At 42.2% G+C, this 24,687-nt stretch overlaps 2 protein-coding genes across 2 annotated transcripts in view; one reads left to right on the top strand and one right to left on the bottom strand.

Moving 5' to 3' along the window:
* Positions 1-24,687, top strand: part of LOC311509071 (peripheral plasma membrane protein CASK-like) — a 41,526-nt gene that overhangs the window by 10,387 nt on the left and 6,452 nt on the right. The window contains 19 exon segments of the mRNA XM_084574119.1: positions 2,364-2,469; positions 3,312-3,389; positions 3,518-3,590; positions 7,977-8,079; positions 8,599-8,774; positions 9,522-9,644; positions 10,026-10,109; positions 10,326-10,425; positions 13,329-13,450; positions 13,651-13,728; positions 13,836-13,916; positions 22,223-22,411; positions 22,522-22,600; positions 22,689-22,774; positions 22,855-22,923; positions 23,006-23,074; positions 23,149-23,184; positions 23,543-23,581; positions 23,870-24,066. Coding sequence (XP_084430245.1) covers positions 2,364-2,469; positions 3,312-3,389; positions 3,518-3,590; positions 7,977-8,079; positions 8,599-8,774; positions 9,522-9,644; positions 10,026-10,109; positions 10,326-10,425; positions 13,329-13,450; positions 13,651-13,728; positions 13,836-13,916; positions 22,223-22,411; positions 22,522-22,600; positions 22,689-22,774; positions 22,855-22,923; positions 23,006-23,074; positions 23,149-23,184; positions 23,543-23,581; positions 23,870-24,066 — 1,888 coding nt within the window.
* On the bottom strand, positions 4,184-6,622 carry LOC311509100 (putative G-protein coupled receptor 34). The gene is made up of 3 exons (XM_084574152.1): positions 6,489-6,622; positions 6,110-6,406; positions 4,184-5,950 (listed from the first exon to the last, which is right to left on the bottom strand). The coding sequence occupies exon 3, from the start codon at positions 5,904-5,906 to the stop codon at positions 4,629-4,631; it is 1,278 nt and encodes a 425-aa protein (XP_084430278.1). The 5' UTR covers positions 5,907-5,950; positions 6,110-6,406; positions 6,489-6,622; the 3' UTR covers positions 4,184-4,628.

The raw sequence follows: 24,687 nt of genomic DNA on the forward strand, positions 1-24,687 counted from the left end.
TGACTTAAGAAGTTAATCAGCTGTTCAGTCTTTTGTTAATTATGTTTCTCAGTCAACTAATTAGTAAATCGATTAATTATTCCATCTCTCTAAATCTAGTTTTCACAGTCAGTAATTATAGATTTGCCATATTTTCCATCATTCATCACACACACCATTAAACCAATATATACAGTAAGATTCACAATATTCTATATCCCATGTTACCAAGCATATTCTTCTTTTGTCCTGTGGTCAATAATATGTGAAATTATAAAAATCATAAGAAACATAACGAGTTAGTCATTCAGTTAATATTCATATATAACCCAACATAGGCATTTCTGACATTTTTAAAAAGTTGGGAGAATAAAAAAAAGCAATGTGGCCACTCATAGTGTCAAGGTAGAGAACTGGAGTGCAGCCAGAGTGCTTTCCTGAGACCACATACCGTAGCTTATTAAGAAAGACTCTGCATCAGCATAAATGTGACTGAAAAGGAGACGGAACTGCAGGTTTGCCGAGCTACAAGCTGAGGGACAGACATTTGTAGCTATGTGTGAATGTACTTGTGTGCGAGCATGCAAGAGGAATAAATGAAGGAATAAATGATTAATAGCATAATTAAGACTTTGACAGTTTTGAATAAAAGCAAAATGACCGAGCGTTCGAATATGTACAATTTCATAAAGATGGATGTGAACTGATGGACACTCAATTACCATCAAAGCTTTATGGTTATTGAGTTTCAGGAAAAATACAATAGTGCAATTTGCAATATTAGTTGGATGTGTATTGAAAGTTTAGCCAGTGGAAATATTGGAAAAGTAATTTATCAGTAAGAGCGTGACGAGCCATTTGGACTTTTCAGTGTGATTTCTGCACTTGAGTTTGTCAGAAGATAAAATGGCAAGATTGCTTCCTTCAGTCATGGCGAACTTCAAAGTGAAATTATTTAAAATTACATCACAAAACCGAGCCGAGTCCTCTGAGGAAGAATTGATTTTAAATGGCGCTGGTTTCATTCAGACTGTTCCAGGCCTCTAACGCGCCCCCCCCCCTCCTTCCTCTGTCTGAGTGGTTTCGTCGTTGCTGTGTAGACACTGGGCAGCATTGTTGAACTCAAGAATAGATGGTTCGACGAGACGGGTGAGGATGAGTGTAAAAAGGAGAGATATAATGGAAGCAAAGAGACAGGAGAATGGGGGCTCTGTAGTGGGGACATGGTGCCATTTTGCTGTGTTGCATAATGATACTGGTCTGTCACGACACAAAGAACATACACACAAACACAAAGAACATACACACAAACACAAAGATCAGTACACTTGCAGATGGAGAGTGGAGTGTATAAATGAGGTTTTTATGGACTGAGCAGCCCAGCATCACATTGCAGTCAATATTGTCTATTTCCTTTCCTTTAAAGACAGAATGCTGTCCACTTGTCTTTCATTCAGTAAAATCGGTCAAAAAAAAAAAAACCCACAAGGAATGCCACACAGTCGTGTTGTTACTTGTATCTGCAGTGTGATCTGGATGTAGTGATAATAAGAGGGGATGATGTTGATGACAGTGAGCCAGATGTGCAATTAAAATGGTTTTTCTAGTGGTACCATCTGGTGTTACTTGCTTTTCTGTTAGAGACCAGCTTGTTTATCCATCAGCCCAACTCTCTCTGCACTCTGTTTATCAAGAAGGGGACCCCCCCCCCTCTCTTTATTAAGTGTTCTTTATCTCCCTCTGGTGGTGAAGTAGAGACCTTTTGGGGTGCGAAAGGAGGAGGGTGGCGTGCGTCACCTAAATCTCTATACCTGTTCCCAAGGCACAAGAACAGATTTAACAAAGCATCTCAGTGTTTTTGGTTTACGTATTTATTTGTTAGGCATTTTTTTCATCATGTTACTTTCTATTTTTTTACAGAAACACTAAAAACATGGTATTTTTTATTTATTTTATTTGCAAAACAGGAGGTATTGAAGCCTTCCAAAACAAACTGTGCTTAGATTATCTGTCATCCACTAAAAGTCCCTGTATGGCCCAGTAGAGGTAACACACACTTATCTGAAAGCATGAAGACTGAGTCTGTTTTAATAAATGCACTGGTTTCTTGAGCCTCCCAACAACTGATTTATTTTCGCTTTAGGTCCATATACCTTTACGCTTGGGGTTAAAGTCACTGTAGCAAAAACATGACATTTTTGTGTGGTTTCTTCACAACCTCACAACCTGTAACTGTTACAGGTTAGGTGAAAGGTGTTAATTCTCAGATTCTCAACATATAGTTATAGTTACAGTGTAAGTATATTTGCACTTGAGGTAAATACTAATTGTTGTGTATGTGAACCGTGTCTCACCATACCTCCTGTCAAATTTCTGTCTGCCAGATCTGAAGCGAGAGGCCAGTATCTGCCACATGCTGAAACACCCCCACATTGTGGAGCTGTTGGAGACCTACAGTTCTGATGGCATGCTTTACATGGTCTTCGAATTGTAAGTCGGCACGGCGTGAAAAAATAAACATGGTTAAATTTGCTTTTTTTTTTTTTTTCTTTCTTAATCAAGGCAGGAAACACCTTAAACCACCATCACAGCTGCTGATGAGTCTCACATGGTGTTGAGGAGATATAGATGCTGGAAAGTGTACAAATAACCACAGACTAATTGTGTCTGCAGCTGACAGATGGCCATTGCTGATAATTTCGTATCAGTCACCAACATTATCCAACCCATCATGTTTGTGGCTGTCCTTTACTGACACAATGTGTGTGATAAGCGTTTCTCACTTGTATGTATTTGAAGATAAATCCAGTCAGGGTCATATTAATGGTATATTTAAATATGTTTGACAGGGGTGAATAATTAAACAGATTAAGAGAAGGCTAAACAGGCGAACACAGTCGTACAGAGTTTAACAGTACAATAATAAAAGAATGAGGATGTCGTTATCTGAAGTATCGGTGCTCGAAATAAAATACACAGGACACATTGCAGGATCAGGGAACAGGGAACAGCCCCCAGCCTTTGTCATTAAAATAATTTTCTTGCCTGGTTAATTAGTTTTCTCTGTGTGGATTTTATGTTTTAAATCTGTACCCCCTGTTCTCTGGAAAACCTTTCCAGAGGATAGAGGCTGAAAATGCCGTAATGAAAGTGGAGAGCCTTTATGCAAGTGACAGCAGGTCATGAAATTGCTCCCTGATTGACGTCGTGTTCTTGGCTCTCGGTTTCAACAGCTGTTTTGTGCGCACAGCTTCGTCTGTTCGCGTGTAAGCTATTACCTGTTATTAAGAGATAATTTTAACTTTTTAACTACTTCTTCACCTTTATCTTAGTATGGATGGAGCAGACCTGTGTTTTGAAATAGTGAAGAGAGCCGATGCTGGGTTTGTCTACAGCGAAGCAGTGGCCAGGTAGGACACACAAGTTTGGAACAAGTTTACAACTTTTTAAATATTAATAAAGCTTGGAATAAACAACAATTTGCAAATGCCATAAAGGATTTCTCTGTTGTCTTGTTTTTTGCTTTCCGTCCATTTAGTCACTATATGAGGCAGATTTTGGAGGCACTTCGGTACTGCCACGACAACAATGTGATTCATCGCGACGTAAAGGTGAGATCTCCATCATGTGCCCCAGACTAAACCACTGAAACAATCAAACACGTCACTTGGCTGACAGCAGAGGGCTGGATATGTCAAAACCATTTGCTTATACCACATATTCTCAAGTGACTGCCTTTGAGAAGGTTATTTTCCCTGTATGTGGGAAGATAAAGGTTAAAACCATTACACTGTAACAAGATGCCTCTGCCATCAATTTTTGCTCTTTTGATTAAGTTGTAGTTTTCTTGTGGCTCTTTGAACAAACGTGTCTTCGGACAAACCACCTAGAAGCAGTTTGCGACTCAGCAAGATTCATGTAGCTGTATCGCATGACCTATAGCCAGATTAGCAGTAAACAGTGATTCCAACAAGATTAGCCATTCAACACGGGTGATTGACACTACCAGGCCAGATGGAGTAGTCCTGAACCAGGCATTTGATCCACACTGCATCCAAAGCTATTAACACAGCCTGGTTGGAAAAGGAGTTGTATTTCACTTCGAGTGCCTGATCCCTGGGTATTAATACAATCAGGCCAACTTTAAGAGTGTAACAGATTTTCACCCAAGTCAACAATTCAACACAAACTTGGCACTGTTTATTTTCTCTAGTGTACATTGTTTTTAAGCAAAGTGTATGTTTAAGCAGAGTGTGAAGAAGGAAGCACTCAGTTCTGCATTTAGGTTTGTATCTTTTTCCTCCATAACATCATTATATTGATTTTACAAATATAGTTTTCAATGTAACAACAAAAATATTTAACAGTGTCTATGTACACTCAATTATGAAAATACATATCTACTTCTTTGATATAATTTCTAAAAACATTTTCATTCCGTTTCATTGTATACAAGTACTGACATGCAATGGGTAACACAGTTTTTTTTACAAAAGAAGTATCTGCAGAAGTACTTTGATAATTTTTACAGAAAATTATCCAACCAGTCCACATGATATTGGATATTTTATTTTATCCAATGATTCCAATGTTTATGCTTACTTGAGTTGCAGTCCAAGTGTGATCACTGTAGGGGAAGGTGTAGTAACTCATATGCGGCGCAGGTTGGAGTTCATGACGCACACACTGGTTCTGGGGGTGAGGGAAGGAGTGTTTAAACCAGAGCCGGGTAAAGGCACCGGCATGGATGGCCGTCTGAACTCGGTTGTCGAGCTGTTGGATGTTGCATCTGTGAGGAAGAGAAACCGGTTGCCTAATTGGTGTCCTAGTGCTCTGAGAGCGGTCTTGCGCACAGAGCCAGATAACAGGAAGTACATAACAGGGTCCAAACAGCTATTAAAGGCAGAGAATAACAGCATCACCTCATTGGTATGGTCCGCCATGTACACGTATTTACACGATATTGTTTCGCTGAGTTGGGTGTAGATGTAGATGGGGCGAAAGGCGTGGTAGGGTCCGAAGCAGATGGTGAACAGAAAGAGAACAAAGAAGGACTTCTTCGCAGTTCGTGCATATCTGTGTGCATTAGGAAGGTCCGGCTTGTCACGGGACACCTTCAGCAGCTGGCAAGCAATTTTGGCATAGGAGATGACGAGCATGATGAAGACGAGCCAGAACAATCCCACCAGCACTGCGTTGAAGTATGCTTTCCCTTGGGCTTTACGTCGTTGCTTATACTGGAAGCATTGTTCATTGTTCTCTCTGTCTTCTGCTGTGGCGATCATGGGCACCACCGCCATGAGTGACAGGCCCCACAGAGCCCCACATGCCACCCAGCTCCAGGGCTTGCTGTGGCCCCACAGCCTCATCCTTAAGCCTCTCCGTGCTCTGCCTTTCCCCTGCAGCCTCAAATATCTGTCCAGGCTGATGAGACCCAGTAACACAATACTGATATACATATTCATGTAAAACAAATTCCCCACCATTTTGCAAGCTACAGATCCTAGTACCCACTTATTTCCATTAACATGGTAATACACTCTGAAGGGCAGACACGCCAGGAGGACCAGATCAGCCACTGCACAGTTGATGAGGAATACCCGCACCGAGTTGCGACTTGAATGCAAAAAAAGAAAGACCCACAGAGCGAACAGGTTACCCACAAGCCCAAAGATGAAGAAAAGGGAGTAGCAGATTGCAAGTGGCAGACGGAGGGCCGTATCATCCAATGAACACTCTGTCTGATTTGAGGAAACCGTTGAAGATGTGATGGAGAAAGAAGAGGCCAAAGGAGAAAAAGGATTGTTCGACAAAAACGATGGCGTAGAATCGGGGAGGACTGAAGTAGAGTTTGAAAGAGGGCAGTTGGACGAAGCAAATGCTGCAAGAGTTGATGTGATAGAAGAGGTAATAGACTGCATGGTCATTGTGGTGAGGAATTGACGACTTGAGGGGTGTTAACCATCAGGTTCTGAGAAAGAGATAAGAAAGTCACGTATTCAGTTCACAGAACAAATAAAAACAGGCATAACCTTAAAGGCTAAACCTGCATTTACGTACGTTATGAGTAATTTACAGACAGGTGAGTAATGTGTATATGGTAGATTTAAAGGTCACATGAAATACTCACTGAAGAGGAATGGGACAACACACGGCTCTAGAAGGAGGGTGTTGAACTTTCTAGTTGGTAACAGGTTTCCCAGTAATCCACGGTTGAGTTTCAATACATGAACTCACACAAAGTCACGCTTCCCCTGATACACACAGATGTGTGGGTTAAAGCTTCTCACTCACCAGAAATATTCCTTCCATAAGAGATTCAGCAACGCTGTAGTTACAGTGTGTAGAAATGTGCAAAGAAGAGCGAGAGCAACACAGTCCAGTGTGTGTTATCCTCCGTCAAATTTCCAATTTCCTTAAATACGACCTGTAAAATCAAACTGGTTTTAGTTGCAAGTATGATAAAATTACTGCCCTTTTCTTGAACAGTCTTGTCTCGCCATCTTCACCTTTTGCTGAAGTCTCGGACTGAGTCATAAATCCTGAAGACTTGACTTGTTTCACATCTTTTTCACCACATTTGCTCCTCCCAGTCCTCCCTTTAGCTCTCTATTCTCAGTTTGCCGTCAGTCGTCTTCAATCCACTCTCTTCCTCTCGCGGATTCGACAGTTGCTGAACCTCTTGTCTTGCTTCTTGTTTTCTCTCTCTCTCACTGAAGCGCTCTAATCTAGCACCTCTTAGTCCTCACCTTCCACGCCCCTTACCTCCCCCTCTTATGAGAAATGCAAAAAAAAAAAAAGTGAAGGCAGGAAATGAGCCCACCACAACGTTCTTACAATTACGCTGAATTTTTTTTCCGCAGATGAGAGTGTATGCACTCATCAGTATCATTTCATAATCTATGCCACTGTGTGTAGAAAAGATGGGTGTTATTCTGAACATGTTTTTGCAGCACCCTTGTTGATCCTCTCAGAAAAAAAGAGCTTGACATATTGTACATATTCACACATTGTATTTTAAACAGCACCTATGAGATTATTAGACGTGCTTCACGTTGTGTGTCGGATTTGGTGTTTACTAGGTTTGTGGTCTCGTGATAGATGCCACTTTATTAACACAAAATCCTGGCAGGAACAAAAGACGCTCCACTTGGGGAACAAGACCCTGCCAGCTCATCAAATGTGGCGTCTGCTGACTAGCTTATTCAGTGATTATGTTGTTTTAGCGAGTCATTCAAGTATTATTCCAGAGAATTGGATATTAAGTAAAATGTAATAATAGTATTAAGTAATTTAGTACACCAATTATTTTATTATACCTTGCATAATAAAAATGAATGTTATATAAATTGATGGGATTACTTGAGAAACACTGTTCTCACCACTTAGATGCAAATGCATACTGAAACAGAAAAAGGGAAGATTCTTGATCATATGGTTGAGGACATGATTGACCACATATCCGAGTTCTTGCCTTTCTTTGTGTTAGTGCTCTATTTCTAAAACGTATTGGTACTACGTTTCATCACAAATGTGTGTCATACGTTGAATGTGACATCCCTTTTCACTGGTGAGTTGGATTCAAGGCTTTGCTTTTTTTGCGCACAAATTGCAATGTGAGAGCAACACTTTGACATTTAAAAAAATCATGACTCCCATTAAATGCACAACATCCTGCATGTACATTGCTAAAATCCTGGGGTGATATCTATTTCCTGTCTGTATCAGCATCATAATAATACTGTGGTGACATTTGCTTGAGTGTGTCATTGTGAAACTGAGGCTCACTTGCCAACAATTGAACACATGGGATCTTGCACTTTTGCACAGAAAGAGCAAAGCAATGCTCTGCACAGAAATTGTGAACTGCAATGATTCTTCAACTCTTGACATTGCATTTTATATGATTTAAGGACTGTTGGGGTGGTTTAACCTAAATCCACTAGCTATTTTTTTTTCATGCACTGTTTGACATGTCTCTTGTATTCCTCACCCAGCCTCATTGTGTGCTGTTGGCGTCAAAGGAGAACTCTGCTCCAGTGAAGCTGGGAGGTTTTGGAGTGGCAATACAGCTGGGAGAGTCTGGTTTAGTAGCTGGAGGTACAGGACAACACTTTACCTCAAAAAACAGAAAACACACTCTTGCATGCCTTCACACTACACCTGTGCATTTACACGTGAGTTATAATTGGACTGTTATAAACCCCAACAGATGATGCCAGTGTAGTTAATTTGTATTAGAAGATTTATTCCCACATATGGCCACAAGTTGTGTTTGTAATAAACATGGTAAGGATAAGATCAATATCAAATTAAATGTAAATTCCAAAGGAACTGAGCAGATTGCATTATAATCAGGTCATCAGTTTTTTTTTTGTTTTTAACCTGCTGTTAAATGACTGTGGCAACAAAATGAGCAATGCTTTGGATGCTTTACTTTGTTACCACAGTCCAAATACTAGCCAGCTGTGTAATGTTTCTGTAGTATGCATTTTAGTTAATAGAACGGCAGCAACAAAATAATAATAATCACAAAACATTGTTTAAGTTCATCTGCAATACAAACAATGCTATACTAATTAAATATCTTAAATGTGCCTCTTTGCCTTCTGTCTCCAGGTCGAGTCGGTACTCCCCACTTCATGGCCCCAGAGGTAGTCAAGAGGGAGCCATATGGCAAACCGGTGGATGTGTGGGGATGTGGAGTCATCCTCTTCATCCTCCTATCTGGCTGCCTACCTTTCTATGGTACCAAGGAGCGCTTGTTTGAGGCCATCATTAAGGGGAAATACAAGGTAAGAGCTGACTGACGAAACACCCACACTATTCGTCAGTGTACACGCAAAAGGTCTGAATGCCTCTGCTCTTTGCCCTTTATCTGAAGATACTAGTAAACCATTTGTTACTATGCTGCAGTTTTTGTCAAATTCAAGGTAGAGCTCCTGGATTTTAGAGAACTCAGCTAACTCAACTAATGAGTGCACTGCATCACTTCAGTACTGGTGTGTTGTTGCTGTAATGTTTGCTCTGTAGAGCTAACACTAAATCAATTTCTTTGCTATTAGAAAAAGATCAAAGATGCTAAATATTTCTTCTGTTGTGGTCTTTGACCAGCTATTCAAACCTGAGTGGGAGGTGATGAACAACTGAATAGCTGCACAAAGTACAGAGATAAAGGTCTGTTAAATTAGCTGATTTCAGCGGAGTGAATTTCCTGCTTGGTGTGCTAATGTGTTGCAGATGCAGTTGCAGCAGGCAAGTTGAAGGACGAGTTATCTTCCATCAAGTAGCTGCTAAATTCACACATATAATTTTGAAAAATATAAACTATTTCACAAAACTGTTGCTCATTTTTAGGTACAGTAATGCAGCTTTATTTACAAAGCACACTGTTAAGTTTCCTTTATCTCTTCAACCTTTCTCATTTCTTACCAGCTGACCATGGCATCAATCATTACTGTGGTCCTTGTTGCTTCACATGCTTCTGAAAGTGTATGGCTGTTCTCCTTTGTGTGTGTGTGTGCGTGTGTTTGTGTATACAGATGAATCCACGCCAATGGGCCCACATCTCAGAGAGTGCCAAGGACCTGGTCAGGCGTATGCTGATGCTGGATCCTGCTGAGAGAATCACTGTCTACGAGGCCCTCAACCACCCCTGGCTGAAGGCAAGATCACACACAGACACACTCGCACTCATTACGGCTATCATTTAGTGTCCTCAATACATTCAATACAGCTTAAGGGCTCTAACTTTGTTGCTAGATTAGAGAATTATTGCTATATTTAGAAAGTTATCGTCATTGAACTTCCAGTTTTTGTAATCACATATAATATTTCAAAACCAAGAAAGAGGCGCATAATGTGATATTGGGCGCCTTTTGTTTTAGAAGTTGTCTGCTAACCACTGGCCTGACTGATGCTGACTCGAACATATTTCCTTCTGCTCGGGACCACAGCTGTGCTTTCACATCCGTTTGACAATTGCTTTGTTCTGTCTTTTTTTGTGTGTGTGTTTTGCCTCGTGTTTGTGGTTTCAACAACTGCAGGAGAGGGATAGGTATGCCTACAAGATCCACCTGCCTGAAACAGTGGAACAGTTGAGGAAGTTCAACGCCAGGAGGAAGCTGAAGGTCGGTACAGTATAGATGCAAACCTCTCTGGTGCAATAATATCCGAGATAAGAGGAAATGTAACCTCTTGCACACTATGCAGCTGTATGTAATGACCCAGATTAATATCTTGGCACACGTTTTCACACAGAGTTTACATCAAGCATGCCTTCTTATGTGCTAAATGTGCTTAAACCTCGCAACACCAATGTTTTATTCCTTCTCTATCCCTCCCAGGGTGCAGTGCTTGCTGCCGTTTCCAGCCACAAGTTTAATTCCTATTATGGCGACCCTCCCGAGGAGCTCCATGACTTCTCAGATGACCCCACCTCCTCAGGTACACTAGCCTGTTTTAAATGCGTTTGTAACAGAGCGAAGCAGTTTTTCACCCTCTCATTGTGCATGAGAGGGTAAGCAGTTTGAAGAAGTGAAATGGCAATCATTTGGTGAAAGATTACTAAATTGTTTTGTATAGAAACTTTTCCCTGCACATAAATATCCATGGGGTCATGTTAGGTCAGTGATGAAATATGTATCTCCAACAAAAAAAAGAACAATCAGGATGTTCACTTTCTAGCGCAGCCCCTTCTATTGTTGTTTCTATTCTGGTGTCTAAATGTGACAACTAGCGGTCTGCGAGGAACTTCCTCCCTTACAAATATGACAAAGGTTGCCCAATGCCTTCACTTCTCTGTCTCATTCTCACATTTTCACTTCCTTTAATTAGAAGACTCTGGGCTGTAACGGCCAATGGTTATCAGTGCATGGTAACCGCTTGTGTCCCCATCATAAACACCAGAAAATGAGCAGCACGTCTCAGCATCAACTAATGAGTGTCAGTGAAACGAGCTATACACTGTATTTTATACGCAGTTGCTGCAGCCACAGATACTTGTCTGTGTGCTTTCTGCTGATGCCGACAGTCTGTCGCAGTCATGCTTCCTGGTGACTGGTTTATTTTTGACATGGAGTTGTAAGACTCCAGACATGTTGCTGATCATTGACTTGACTGTAGATCCCTGCAGCATCTTCTAGATTTGGCCACTGCACTTTCTTTATGTTCCCTCCTTTTACTCCCTACCTGCCCTCATGCTTCTTTACTCTGCAGCCCCTTTCTTTCTTTGAGGGGTTGAACTCTGCATTTGTAGTTGCTGTAAACCTCCTCTAATCGCTAACCTCTCTTTCTTTGGTGGTGTTTTTTGTCTGCTATGCTCTGTCTAGGACTGCTAGCTGCTGAAAGTACGTATCCCCCTCCCCATCCATGGATTCTTGATGTGTGATATCATCATGCCATGACTTGCTTTTTAGTTGCATACTTCCTTTCAGTGTTAAATGATGTGGACATTGATCTGTCTCCCTCTTCCTTTTTTCTTTTAAGAAAACCCAGTTCATTTGATGTGTGTACTTTTTATTCCTAATGCTTCCTCCTGACTTGTAAACACGACATTCTGTTTACATTCATATTCATTACTCCAACCACTAAGCTTTGAAAACTGGTTATAAGCTTGTGAGATGAACAAACCGTTAAACAAAGAGGATAAGATGCTTAAGTCCTGACTAACAATGGGTTTCTGTTAATAGTACATATAGAATACCATAAACCTAATCAAGCTTTAATTTGGCCTTCATATATATAATTGTGTGCAGAAGTGTTGTATCTCTCATAAATGTTCAGCGATGTGTTTGGTAATTTGTGTCCATCAGTACAGTAGTATGACTCATAAATGAAAACAGAAGCTTAAATGTGTTTTTACACATATTTGTAATTGGGACCATTTTCAGTTCATCTTTCAAGTTTACTTGTTAAGTGACCAAAGCAGTCATTCTTTTAAACTCCTAGAAGATCCTTGTGTCAGTTTAGGGCTAAAGAAAAATTCAACCATCTCTAAATTTGGCATGATTTCTTGTTTTTTTAACTAGATTCTTGGTAAGCGATAGACATCTTGTATTTTTTTATTTTTTTTTTAATTGTGGGGACTACACAGTCATAAAGTATCATCTTATCACCCACCACATTAAGTGGTAAGATGGAGCTTGTGGGTTCAAATTTATCACAGTCAAACATTTACACTACTTCCCTTTTAGAGCTTTGGTTCTCCATCTTTTCTCCTCACCTCACCACTTCTTTTTTTTTTTTGACTTGTATGTGGTGAAAGTCCAGTCGATGCCAACTAGTCGCCGATGACATCACTCATAAAACCACAGTAGAAAATAATGCTTTGCAACAATCAAATCTATATTCTTAACCTTGTGGCGTCTCACGCAAAGGAAGCTACGGAGGCTTTTCTGCAAGTTTATTGAAGTTTGAACAGGGGCTACTGTCCACCATAAACACTGTCGCCCTGACACATCAAATATGCGGTTCTTGCTCGTCAAACTTTCAGCTCTATAACTTCCTCTCCAACCCCAGCAACAACGTCAACTAGTAGAACACAACGGTACTGAAAATAAATTTCAAAGTAATCTGTGATGCTGAGAACAACCAGCTCATGCGCTACATAGTGTGCGCTGCAGATATCTATAGCCTACAGAAATCACCACCATCACTAGCATTTAATGGGACTCTACAGTGTGTTATAAGAAGTACTTCCACACACTTGATGAACCACTACTAGTTTGCTGCAATGACCGACTGGGCTCCTCACCTGTCTTCTCGGAGGAGTCCCGTGTTGTTGTTGTCACGTGATCGGCGACTAGTCCACCTGATGCTTAAAGCGTCATGGCACATCTGTGAAATCGACCAGTCTGTACAACATAATACATGCATACATATACCATGTTTACTTATATTACATATATTTCACAAAGACATGTTAATTTGTGTGAAGGCTACATATCCCTGCATTTCCTCCTAACCCATCATCCACACTGTGACTTTCTGAAGTGACTTTCCTCTGACGTTTTATTGATGCCTTGTACCGCTGTTTCTCTGGTTTTGCTGCATGTGTGGGCGATGCAGCAGGTACTTGGGGGTTAAATCGTTCTGAGTGTTCGTATGTGTGTTTTATGTCGTGACTTCTGTTGTTTGTGATCCTTTTTTTTGTGTTATTTTGTGTTTCTTGCCTGTTTGTGAATTTGTAACTGGTCGCCTGTCGGTGGGTGAATGTGTCTGTCTTGTTCAGTGTTTGCATCTGCGTTGTGTTGAATGTCTGCAGGGACTGCTTGGTGTACTTGTGAATGTTTCTCTGTGGTTGTGATTCTGTGCATTTCGGTGTATAACTTGTGCGCGTGTGTGTTCAGGGGCAGTGTCGCAGGTTTTGGACAGCCTAGAGGAGATCCATGCGTTGACAGACTGTAGTGAGAAAGACATGGACTTCCTGCACAGCGTCTTCCAGGATCAGCACCTCCACACCCTGTTAGATGTGAGTAAACTACAGTGTTAAGAACGCCCACTCTGTAATACTAAAAGTGCCCAATAGGTGTCATGATATATTGCTATATGCTATAATTTTCCATTATAAAACATCTATTGGCGATTCTGTGCACTGTGTTTGGATTGTACATTTTTGCTTGAATTATCATTTGGGGCTAATTAGATGTTTGTTATTGCCTGTCGTTTCAGCTTTATGACAAAATCAACACCAGGTCGTCCCCTCAGATCAGAAATCCTCCCAGCGATGGAGTGCAGAGAGCCAAAGAGGTGATGAAACTAAATAAAGGGGCATTTTCAGCTGAGGACACGGATTTTCAAACCCTTTATTTATACCCAAAATGTCTTTCTCTTGTATTTTTTTTTTTCCTCACCAGGTACTGGAAACCATCTCCTGTTACCCAGAGAATATGGAGGCCAAGGAGCTCAGGAGGATCCTCACGCAGCCACACTTCATGGTGGGATATTCTAGAAACACACAGCAACATACACAGTTTTAAGAATCTGGCGGTTTTGTCTGTGCATGTGGAGCATGCTTGTTAGTGTGTGTAATTACAGCCTGCTGTGTTGGAAGCAGGCTTCCTTTGACAAACCACATAACTCCCTCAGTCACAAAGCTGCTTAGTACCTGAGCTTGGTGAGCCCTCGGGCAGGGATAGATAAACCAGAAGAAAGAGAGTAGAGACTGAAGCATTAGGGCTTCAGTCTGCTTACTGTGTGGATACATTAACATTCACCATGTTTGCCAAATGAGTAGTGGCTGAAACATACCAGAGGCAGACAGATGGGGACTGTTGACAGACATGGAAACTGAAAACTCAGACAGAGGGAATCAGTGATGACTTTCATGCAAAGGTATAATATGTTGTAGAATTGACTCACCTGAATGAATATGGCTAGTTTGGTTGACTGTTTTTGGATGCAATAGTTTAGTAGCACACAGGTTCTGCAAGATCAGGCTTCTTTCTTCTCTTCTGTTGCTATGTAGATGTTCTTATTTAAACTACTGTCAGTGACTCTGCAGCAGCAGCCACATGAAGGGTGATGCTGAGTATTACTTAGCTCGGTTAGAAGCACAAGAAGTGGAGGTGTTTCCTTCTGCTGATTCAGTCTGTGACACTTAGTGGAGCCGTCACGCCTTAGGTTCAATCCAATTAGGCTGTGCTGCTCTCTGACCTGACTGGCTGGGTTTTTCATCCTGCCACAGACACTTAACACTGCTGCTGGCAGAATAGATGTGAAAGGATTTAGCATGGTAGCTCATGATGAAAAAACATGTCTCGCTAAACATTTTCACTTCAGACTTTTTCATATGTGCTGTATGGCTTCATTTATGAAGGAGAAATGCAGGCACACCTTTCTTCCTGTCAGTTATCGACTTGGTCTCCAGTCATTTTGTGGAGATTCAGTGCACAACACTTTTTAGTCCACTGTAATTGCTGTGTAAACATGTTAACAGTTATTCTTCTCAGCCACTCTAACGTTTGCTGTAAGTCAAAAGCCTTTAGTGCAGCTGTTCCCAATCACCATGACTGTCAGGCATCATCAGTGTACACATCGTTGCTCTGATGAGCAGATGTGATCATTTGGCAAGCTCAGCTGGTAGATGTGTTTGTAAAATGTTGTGTCAGTGACATGATTAGTGCCCAAAGAGGATTAGTGTAAGCCACACTCTTCTGCCACACTTCAATGCTGGCGTTATCCACACCCCCACACACACACACACACACACAATGATTCTATGACTGCAACCATGCGCCTTCCTCCTGACTGGGATTTGGTGTTATTTATTAGATTATTCACAGGCCAAGTTGGGATTCTAGTCACAAGTCAGATTTTCTGCTTTAGCACTGACATCCAGAGCAATTGCAATGATTTGGGGTTCCACAACCAATGTGTGTGTGTGTGTGTGCGCGCGCAACATTAATATATTTTACATGTATTTGCATTTTGCGCTAGTGGATCATAACCAGGTTGTAAGTAGAGCTTGAAAATGCATTGTCACATAGCTGGCTGCTGATAGTCGCCCCTGCATGATGGAGCCTCCTCCACTTTGCTGCGTAGAAAACATCTCCAGTGGGATGTCCTTGTCATGCCAGTAATGGTAGAAGCACCAGGACCATCCACATTAAACTTTTTCTCGTCTGAAAAGTGTAAGAAGGTTTTATTCTCTATGTCTGTCTGGTGCTCCCTTGCAAAGTCTGAACAGGCAAGTTAGTGGCATGGGAGGAGATGTGGCCTTTGTGTTTTGTTCCTGAAGCCATTCTCTTGCAGATGCTGTCTTATGGTTTTATTGTGTTGCAGTCGGCATCAGTAAGGGCCCTCATTTGGGTTGAGGATCAGTGCAGGTGAAATTCTTTGGGTCTACCACTTGACCTTTTTGTTCCATAACTTCAGGATCTTTTAAGAAATTTAAAATGACTGTAAGGTAAGGTAACTTTATTTGTACCCAAGGGTAGATTTGGTTGCAGGTAAAAAGAGTGGCTTTCTTACACACACACACACACAAATAGAGAACATTAACGACATTGACAGAAAACAGTGACATAACAGTGGCAACAGTGCTCCAGACATAAAACTATAGATAAAAAGTATACATGAATGTTATTAGTTTCAAAGTTCAGTAAATAAAAATCCAGAATAAAAGTCATCATAGCAGATACAAGAGCTAAACCAGATTAAATAAATAAATACATTAAGAAGGCTATGCAGTCAATAAGTTAAATAAGTTAGTGTGTAATCTAACAATAGCCTAAGTGCTATTTAACATTCTAATAGCTGAGGGAACAAAACTGCTGTATCTTTTAGTTTTGCATGATTAAGGCATTTTGTACCTGCGGCCTGATGGGAGAGGCTGAAATTCACCATGCAGTGGGTGGGATCCATCCTCTAGGATAGACCCAACTAGCCTCTGTACCTGCCTGCTGTGTAGGGATTCCAGGTTCAGCTGTGGCTCTCCAATCAGCCTACTGGCCCACCTCACAATTTGGTTCAGGGAGTTCTTATTTTCTAGGGGTAAATTGCTGAGCCAAGACACCAGGTTAAAAGAAATGACCGATTCTATGAAGCAGCGATAGAACATGGTGAGCATCTTTCTGTCGATGTGGAAGGAGGACAGTTTCCTCAGACAGTATAGACGCTGATTCCCCTTTTTGTACGCTGTCTCACAGTTTGCCTCAAAATTTAATTTATCGTCAATGATAGTCCCAAGGTATTTATATTTATCAACACACTCTACTGTCTGACCCTTTATGCTGGTGATTTCCTTAGCCCTAGGGAGTTTCCTAAAGTCGATACACATATTTTTTGTTTTGGAAATGTTCATCTGTAGAAAGGACCTGTCACACCAGTCTACAAAATCCTGGACAACTGGGCCATGACCTGTTTCATTTCCTTGTAGCAGGCTTACGATGACAGTGTCATCTGCATACTTTAAAATATATCTGTCTCCCCTGCTGCTGCGGCACATGTTGGTGTAAAGGATGAACAGAAGAGGGGACAGAACACAGCCCTGAGGGGAGCCAGTGGAGGAACATATCTGATCAGACAGTGCTCCATTGACTCGCACTCTCTGTGTTCTATTAGTTAAAAAATCTAAAACCCAGCCAACAAGATTTTTACTGAGATCGAATTGCTCTAAAAGTCTTTCTGTTAAGATGTGGGGTTGAATTGTGTTAAAAGCAGACGAGAAATCTATAAATAAAAGCTGATCATGTGTTCCCTTTCCTTCCATATGTTTAAAAAGCATGTTAATCAGAGTGACTGTGGCATCCTCAACACCTCTGTGTGGCCCATAGGCAAACTGATATTGGTCAAGATCGGACTCTGTCTTCATTAAGATTACATTTCTAACCAGTTTTTCAAAAGTTTTCATGACAGTAGATGTCAATGCAATAGGCCTAAAATCATTCAGTGCTTTGGGGCAGCTTGTCTTGGGAACTGGAACAACTACTGCATCTTTCCAACATTTTGGGACATGCTGAATTTGTAAGGACTTATTGAAAATGTAATTAAAAATTGGACAGAGTTCTTTGGAATGCAGCTTAAGCAGTCTACCACAGATATTGTCAGGTCCATAGCTTTTATTTGGATTTATGGATGAGAACACTTTTTCAACATTTCTCTCTTCAATGCTAAAGTGGTTCTGGTCAACTAATTTATGATTGAGTTCCTGTATTTCTGTACTGAAATCATAGGTGTCAAATCGGGAGAAGAAATTATTAAGTGCATTTGCAAGGTCAAGATCTGCATCAAAACCTTCTAAAGTGACAGTGCTTATATTTTTTGAGTTACTGATGCCTGCGATGACTTTCATACTTGACCACGCTGAGCCCAAGTTGTTTGCAGCCATTTTATTTTCCAGAATTGTTTTATAGTCTTGTATAGCCCTTAGAATTTCAATTTTCATGTCTTTTGTGGCTGTATACAAATCAGAAGCAGTCCCATGTTTGAAGGCAAGTTTCTTAGCCTGTATGCAAGATTTGACAGATTTTGTGATCCATGGCTTGTTATTAGGGTACATTTTTACCCTTTTGCATGGTATGATCATGTCTCTACAGAATGCGGCATAGGAACATGTTACAGCGGCTAACTGATCTGAATCTCCCCCACATGCCTCTATAAACATATCCCAGTTAGTGCAGTCGAAACAGGCCTGTAGACACTGCACAGACTCTTCTGTCCAATTTTTAATGTCCTTTGTAGAGACCTTCTCCCTCTTCAGAACAGTTCTGTATGTGGGCATGAGATGTATGCAATTGTGGTCTCTGTGGCCCAGGGGAGGTAGCGGAAGTGACTTATATGCCTCCTTTACTGACCCATAGCAAAGATCAAGAGTCTTATCCCGTCTGGTGGGGCAGGTTACATATTGGTGAAAATTGGGGACCGACTTCTTTAGGGAAACATGGTTGAAGTCACCCAGTACAAAAGCCGGGGTGTCAGGGGAGATAGACTGCAGTTTTTGTACTACGTCATACACAGTTTTACAAGCAGAGGGGGCGTGTGCTCTGGGGTGGATATACACAACTGAAATGAAGAGCTGGGGAAACTCACGCGGTAGGTAGAAGGGGCGTAACGACACTGATAAAAGTTCCACATCGGGGGTACAGATGCGTTCTCTCACTGTTACCGAAGTGCAGTATCTTTGGTTAATATAAAGACATACCCCTCCTCCCTGGGTTTTTTTTTGGTCACCTCACTGTTCCGATCTAGGCGGTGCGGTACTCCAAAGCCACTGATCCTCAGGTCTGAGTCCTGGTCACGTTCGGTTAACCATGTCTCCGTAAACGCCATCACACAGCAGTCCTTGTAGTCCTTTAAGAATCGGGCATTCCCCTGGAGTTCATCAATTTTATTTCTTATGGACTGGACGTTCCCCAAGATCACTGACGGCAGCGGAAGCCGGTTAGGCCGCATCTTCCTCAGTCGTAGCCGGACGCCTCCTCGCTTTCCCCTTTTCCTTCTCCTCTTTCCCCCTGTTTCTCCGTAGATGTTATCATCAGGATATCTTCGGATGAGACCCGGAATCTTTAGCGCGATGTCTGGGTCTCACAAAGTTGAGTTGCAGCAGCTCACTTCTGCTGTATTGCCTCCTGGCCGGGCAGGCAGAGATGTTATCCAGGTACAACAGAAGAAGTAGCAAAAATAGCGATACGACGCAAAAAAGATCCATGTCGCTTCAATCAAAAGCACCGTGCCCAGTTAAAGTCACTTGGGATCGTATTATCCCAGACACAACAGATGTAAAACAATAAAACACGATTAAAACATTTAAAACATTGACAGCCAAACTTTTTCCTGCCGGTCGCCGCGTGCGCATGCGCCCATGCATACTGTAGTCTTCGCTTGTGCAGCTCAACAATCGTGCCACGTTCAAAGACAGAAAGCCTTTTTGCTTTTGCCATCAGGAGGTCATGACGATGTGAATGTCTCAAAGGAAAAGGCATGAAAGCTTTTTTTTTTTTGCAGATTGTGCCTTTTTAAGACTGAGGTGTTCAATTTTTGATCAGCCAATGAACAGCCTGTTTCAGTTTAAATGTCGTTTTCAATAAATCGCCTTCTGTTTTGGCTCCAGTTTCTTCTTTTTTTTGCATTTTGAAGCTCTATTTACAACATGATCATGATCCACAAGTGCAAAATGCTAATACTTGTAATTTGTTCCCCAGTCTTAAGAGTTTGCTCAGGAGTGTACTTTGCAGTTGTTTGCTTGTCTTAAACATAGACTGCATGTGAAGATGGATGATGTCTTCTACATTTACGTTTTTGTTTTTACCCTGGAAAGCACCTTGTGCACCATTGGGTGCTGGAAGGTGCTGTACAAATAAATACTGATTGATTGATTTAGTGGAAACATCTCTTCAATAGTCAAAGGTGTTAGCGTCTCCTGTGTTTTTTTTTTAAGATGTAAGGTCCTTCAAGGTTCAAGTTGTTTATTCTCACTTCCACAATATGTTAATAAAAAATACAAGGATGAAAAATAGTTTTTCAAGACGTTAACATTGACAAAGATAATAAGTACTTCTACCATTGCTGCCACAGTACTTTTACTACTGTAACTACTTCTACTACAGTATATTGTGATGTAGAATACTCTGATAAACTATGATGTGAAAACCACTGACATGCAAGTGAACATTGACCCCCAAACAAATACTGTTACTGCCATTATTAATGCGTAGAACTCTACAGGATAAGTTAAGTAGAAAATAGAGCTTTGCAAAGGTGCTGCAGATGCCTATAGTACAATTTATATATACCACACAGATGTTGTGCAAAGGTGATACATGCAAATGTCTTGAAATTAAAAGTTGCTTGTACTAATATACTTGCATATGCAGGTGTTTGTGTGTGTGTGTGTGTGTGTTTTTGGAGTGGAGACAGTGTTGAGAGTTCTGATGGCCCGGTGGTGTTCTGTTGCGGATGCTCCTGAACCTTTTACCTGATGGCAATAATGAGAAGATTCAGAGGTTGATGATGCTGAAGGCTTTCCTGATGCACCTTGACCTGTAGATGTCCAGAAGGGAGGGGGATTGGGAAAATTGGGAAGATCTAAGAAAGAACTGACATGTCTTTGAATAGCTGAGGCACTCTTGATTTGGTTCTTATGACACTCACCACATTTAAAATACAAGACTGAAGACTTGTTGACACATGTTTGATTCTTCACTGTCAGTGATTGTTACAGTCCAAGCCTGAAATAAAGACTAAAAAGCTGATATGTGGTCAGATAGCCCAAGCTGTTAGAGGACTCTTTGGTGATTCTAAGGACGTGGTTTCAATTCTTGTGACAGCCAGTGAGTTTTTCAAATATGCAATATGTCATGGATAATTTGGCGGTGCAGAAGCTGTGGATTCAAATCTTTATGGAGTCCACCACCCAAAGTGAAGAGTCAAATGTGCAAGACATCACTGCTGCTCTTGTCTGGTCAAATGGCGTGGCCTGTTAGGAGACTGCTTGGCGCTCTGGAAGTCATGGGTTCAAATCTTATGAGTGTCAGTGAATTTTGAAATGCAACACTCAAAGTGAAGAGTCAAATGTGCAAGACATCTGTGGACCACTTGTCTGACTAAACGGCGCAGGTTGTTAGGACACTGCTTGGCAATCTGGAAGTCATGGGTTCGAATCTTATAAGAGTCGGTGTATTTTGAAGTCCAGATTCCCAAGTGAAGACTTAAAAGCGTCGAGAAAGAAGGTTCAAGTGCAAAGGGTTCTCGGTGGCGTGGTGGGTTAGAACCGCGGCTGGAAGTCGCAAGAGATTGGTTCGAATCCCACCCGGTGTCGGGGGCCTGGAACCGTTGGGGCCGCTGCCCCTTCGCGTTTCCGGGCAGCAAAATTCGGGGGTTATGGACCCCAAATGTACCACCGACTGGAGTTTTACAGGCAGATTTGACCCTTCGAGGGCCTGGAATCTGCCAGATTATCCGTGACATATTGCATATTTGAAAAATTGCTGCCTGGCAACACCCTAGAATCAGGTTCTTGTGACGGGAACCTGCGCCTCTTTGATTCTGGGGGGGGGGGTCACCCAGCGAATTTTTCAAATATGCAATGTCACGGATAATCTGGCAGATTCCAGGCCATCGAAGGGTCAAATCTGCCTGTAAAACTCCAGTCGGTGGTACATTTGGGGTCCATAACCCCCGAATATTGCTGCCCGGAAACGCGAAGGGGCAGCGGCCCCAACGGTTCCAGGCCCCCGACACCGAGTGGGATTCGAACCAATCTCTTGCGACTTCCAGCCGCGGTTCTAACCCACCACGCCACCGAGAACCCTTTGCACTTGAACCTTCTTTCTCGACGCTTTTAAGTCTTCACTTGGGAATCTGGACTTCAAAATACACCGACTCTTATAAGATTCGAACCCATGACTTCTAGACTGCCAAGCAGTGTCCTAACAACCTGCGCCGTTTAGTCAGACAAGTGGTCCACAGATTTCTTGCACATTTGACTCTTCACTTTGAGTGTTGCATTTCAAAATTCACTGACACTCATAAGATTTGAACCCATGACTTCCAGAGCGCCAAGCAGTCTCCTAACAGGCCACGCCATTTGACCAGACAAGAGCATCAGTGATGTCTTGCACATTTGACTCTTCACTTTGGGTGGTGGACTCCATAAAGATTTGAATCCACAGCTTCTGCACCGCCAAATTATCCATGACATATTGCAAAACCACATAGCCTGTTTGCTTTTAGGACGTAACTTACAAAGCTGACTTTGGTTTTTTTAAGGGAGACAAACGTTCTACCTTTATACTGTGCCCAGGCTCTACTGCAGACCCACGATGTAGTGGCCCATGAGGTCTACAGTGACGAGGCGTTGAGAGTGACCCCCCCACCTACTTCACCATACCTAAACGGTGACTCCCCCGACAGCACTAACGGAGACATGGACTTGGAGAACGTCACCAGGGTCCGTCTGGTCCAGTTTCAGAAGAACACAGATGAACCCATGGTGTGTAGACCAATGTTGATGAAACGTCAACATTATTTCACTGTAATTCAACATCTAGCTATGCCTCAGTCTACATGTGGCAGATAGCATTGTCCCTCTTTCTCTTCTAGGGCATTACTCTGAAAATGAACGAACTCAACCACTGTATTGTGGCTCGCATCATGCATGGTGGAATGATCCATCGACAAGGTATGTGTCTGATATGTGTGAAAGCCTGGGGTTTTTCTTGAAGCCTCATTCACTGTTGTCATCGTTCTTCCTTATTTCTACACTTCAGGGACTCTGCATGTCGGGGATGAGATTAGAGAAATTAACGGCATCAGTGTTGCTAATCAGACGGTGGAACAGCTCCAGAAGATGCTGGTAAGACATTTGCATTCAAGTCATTCACACATAATTTGTTGTTAGACATTGAAATGCACAAATTTACACTTTCTCTACAGAGAGAGATGAGGGGTAGCATCACCTTCAAAATTGTACCCAGTTATCGCTCCCAGTCGATGTCCTGTGAGGTAAGAACCAGGAAGACACAACATACTGTTTTCCATATTCTACAGGGCCGATTAACTATTCACTTTGTATGTTCCGTTGTAGAAAGAGTCTCCAGACTTGTCTCGACAGTCCCCTGCAAATGGTCACGCTAGTGTCACCAGCTCCATCCTGGTAAGTCTCATTCTGAAATAGCAACGTGCTAGTGAAGGAGAAGACGTGTTAAGCTATTTTGTCATCCCATCTAGGACCTGCCAGCGACGATCCAGCCCAAAGGCCGTCAGGTGAGATGTCTTAATACTTACAGGACAACTGCACTCCTCCTTTGCTACACTCAAACTCCAAACAAGCACTCTTTCTTTCCCATTCTGTCATCTTTGTTTACTTTGACTACTGCTCTCCAATGTAAGGCCTTAACTCCATCAACATTGGAGCATTACTACACGTACATTAAAATATATTTGTTGACTGTCCTTTTTGTCTGCTGCATGCATGTTTATCATGCCCCAACATCACACACACACGTATGAAATGCAGTACTTACACAGAGTAATAGTGTCCCTCATCACACCTCCTTTGTTTTTGCCCCACAACATTTTCTACTGCATGATATATGTGTGTGTGATGCTCTCAACCCCATAGATCTCCAGACCTGCTATCCAGGACAAATTGTCCATCAAGGTAAGATGTATCTAAGTGGACCCCCTTTGTAGAAGTAGATCCTCCCACCCTCTCCATCGCAAAGTCATCGTAGTGGTGTTTAGATTCCGTGCTAGCTATCAAATCTTGGTCTACATACTGGTTTGTCATCGGACATAAAATGCACATGCAGACAGACTATTAGATCAGTTACTTTCTGCTCTTCATCAATGGCTGTACCTTCTCCTGCTTTGACTCATAAAATGTGTATTTCACTGTTTACTGACAAATGACAGCACCTAATATTGTTCTTGTCTCACTGTCTCACAGATTTACGTACGAGCTCAGTTTGAGTATGACCCGGCAAAGGACGACCTCATCCCGTGTAAGGAGGCGGGCATCCGCTTCAGGGTGGGTGACATAATTCAGATCATCTCCAAGGACGACCACAACTGGTGGCAAGGAAAGCTGGAGAACACCAAGAACGGCACGGCAGGCCTTATTCCCTCACCTGAGCTACAAGAGTGGTAAGAATGCAATGAAGAGTTTGACAGTGGCTTAAATCTGTGGCTATGGCCGAGACTGTGAACCTTATTAACAACCTTTCATTATAATGGCTGAGAAGGCAATGTAAAACCAGACACTCCTGCCAGGATTTGAACCTGGTACTTCCATCTTGCGATAGATGTGTTACCAATATACCACAGGAGTTCAGGAATGACTTCACATTGCTTGGCCCACTCAACCATGCCAGTCACAGTCATAGCCACAATGCTAATAATAAACAAAGTACATTTAATTATCTGTGCCGATGCACTAGCTCCCTCCCTCCCTCCCTCTCCCCCTCCCCTCTCTATCTCTCCCTCCTTTCTATCCCTCTCTCCCTCCCTCTCCTCCCCCCTCTCTCTCCCTCCCTCCCTCCTCTCTATCCCTCTCTCTCCCCCCCTCCTCTCCATCCCTCTCTCCTCTCCCCCCTCTCTCCTCTCTCTCCTTCTCTCCCTCCTCTCTCTCTCCCTCCCTCTCTCCCTCCCCCTCTCCCTCCTCTCTCTCCTTCTCTCCCTCCTCTCTCTCTCCCCCTCTCTCCCTCCCCCTCTCCCTCCTCTCTCTCTCCCTCTCCTCTCCCCTCTCCATCCCTCTCCCTCCCACCT

Source organism: Chelon labrosus (assembly GCF_963514085.1).
Source record: "Chelon labrosus genome assembly, chromosome: 24".
Classification (NCBI taxonomy): Eukaryota; Metazoa; Chordata; class Actinopteri; order Mugiliformes; family Mugilidae; genus Chelon; species Chelon labrosus.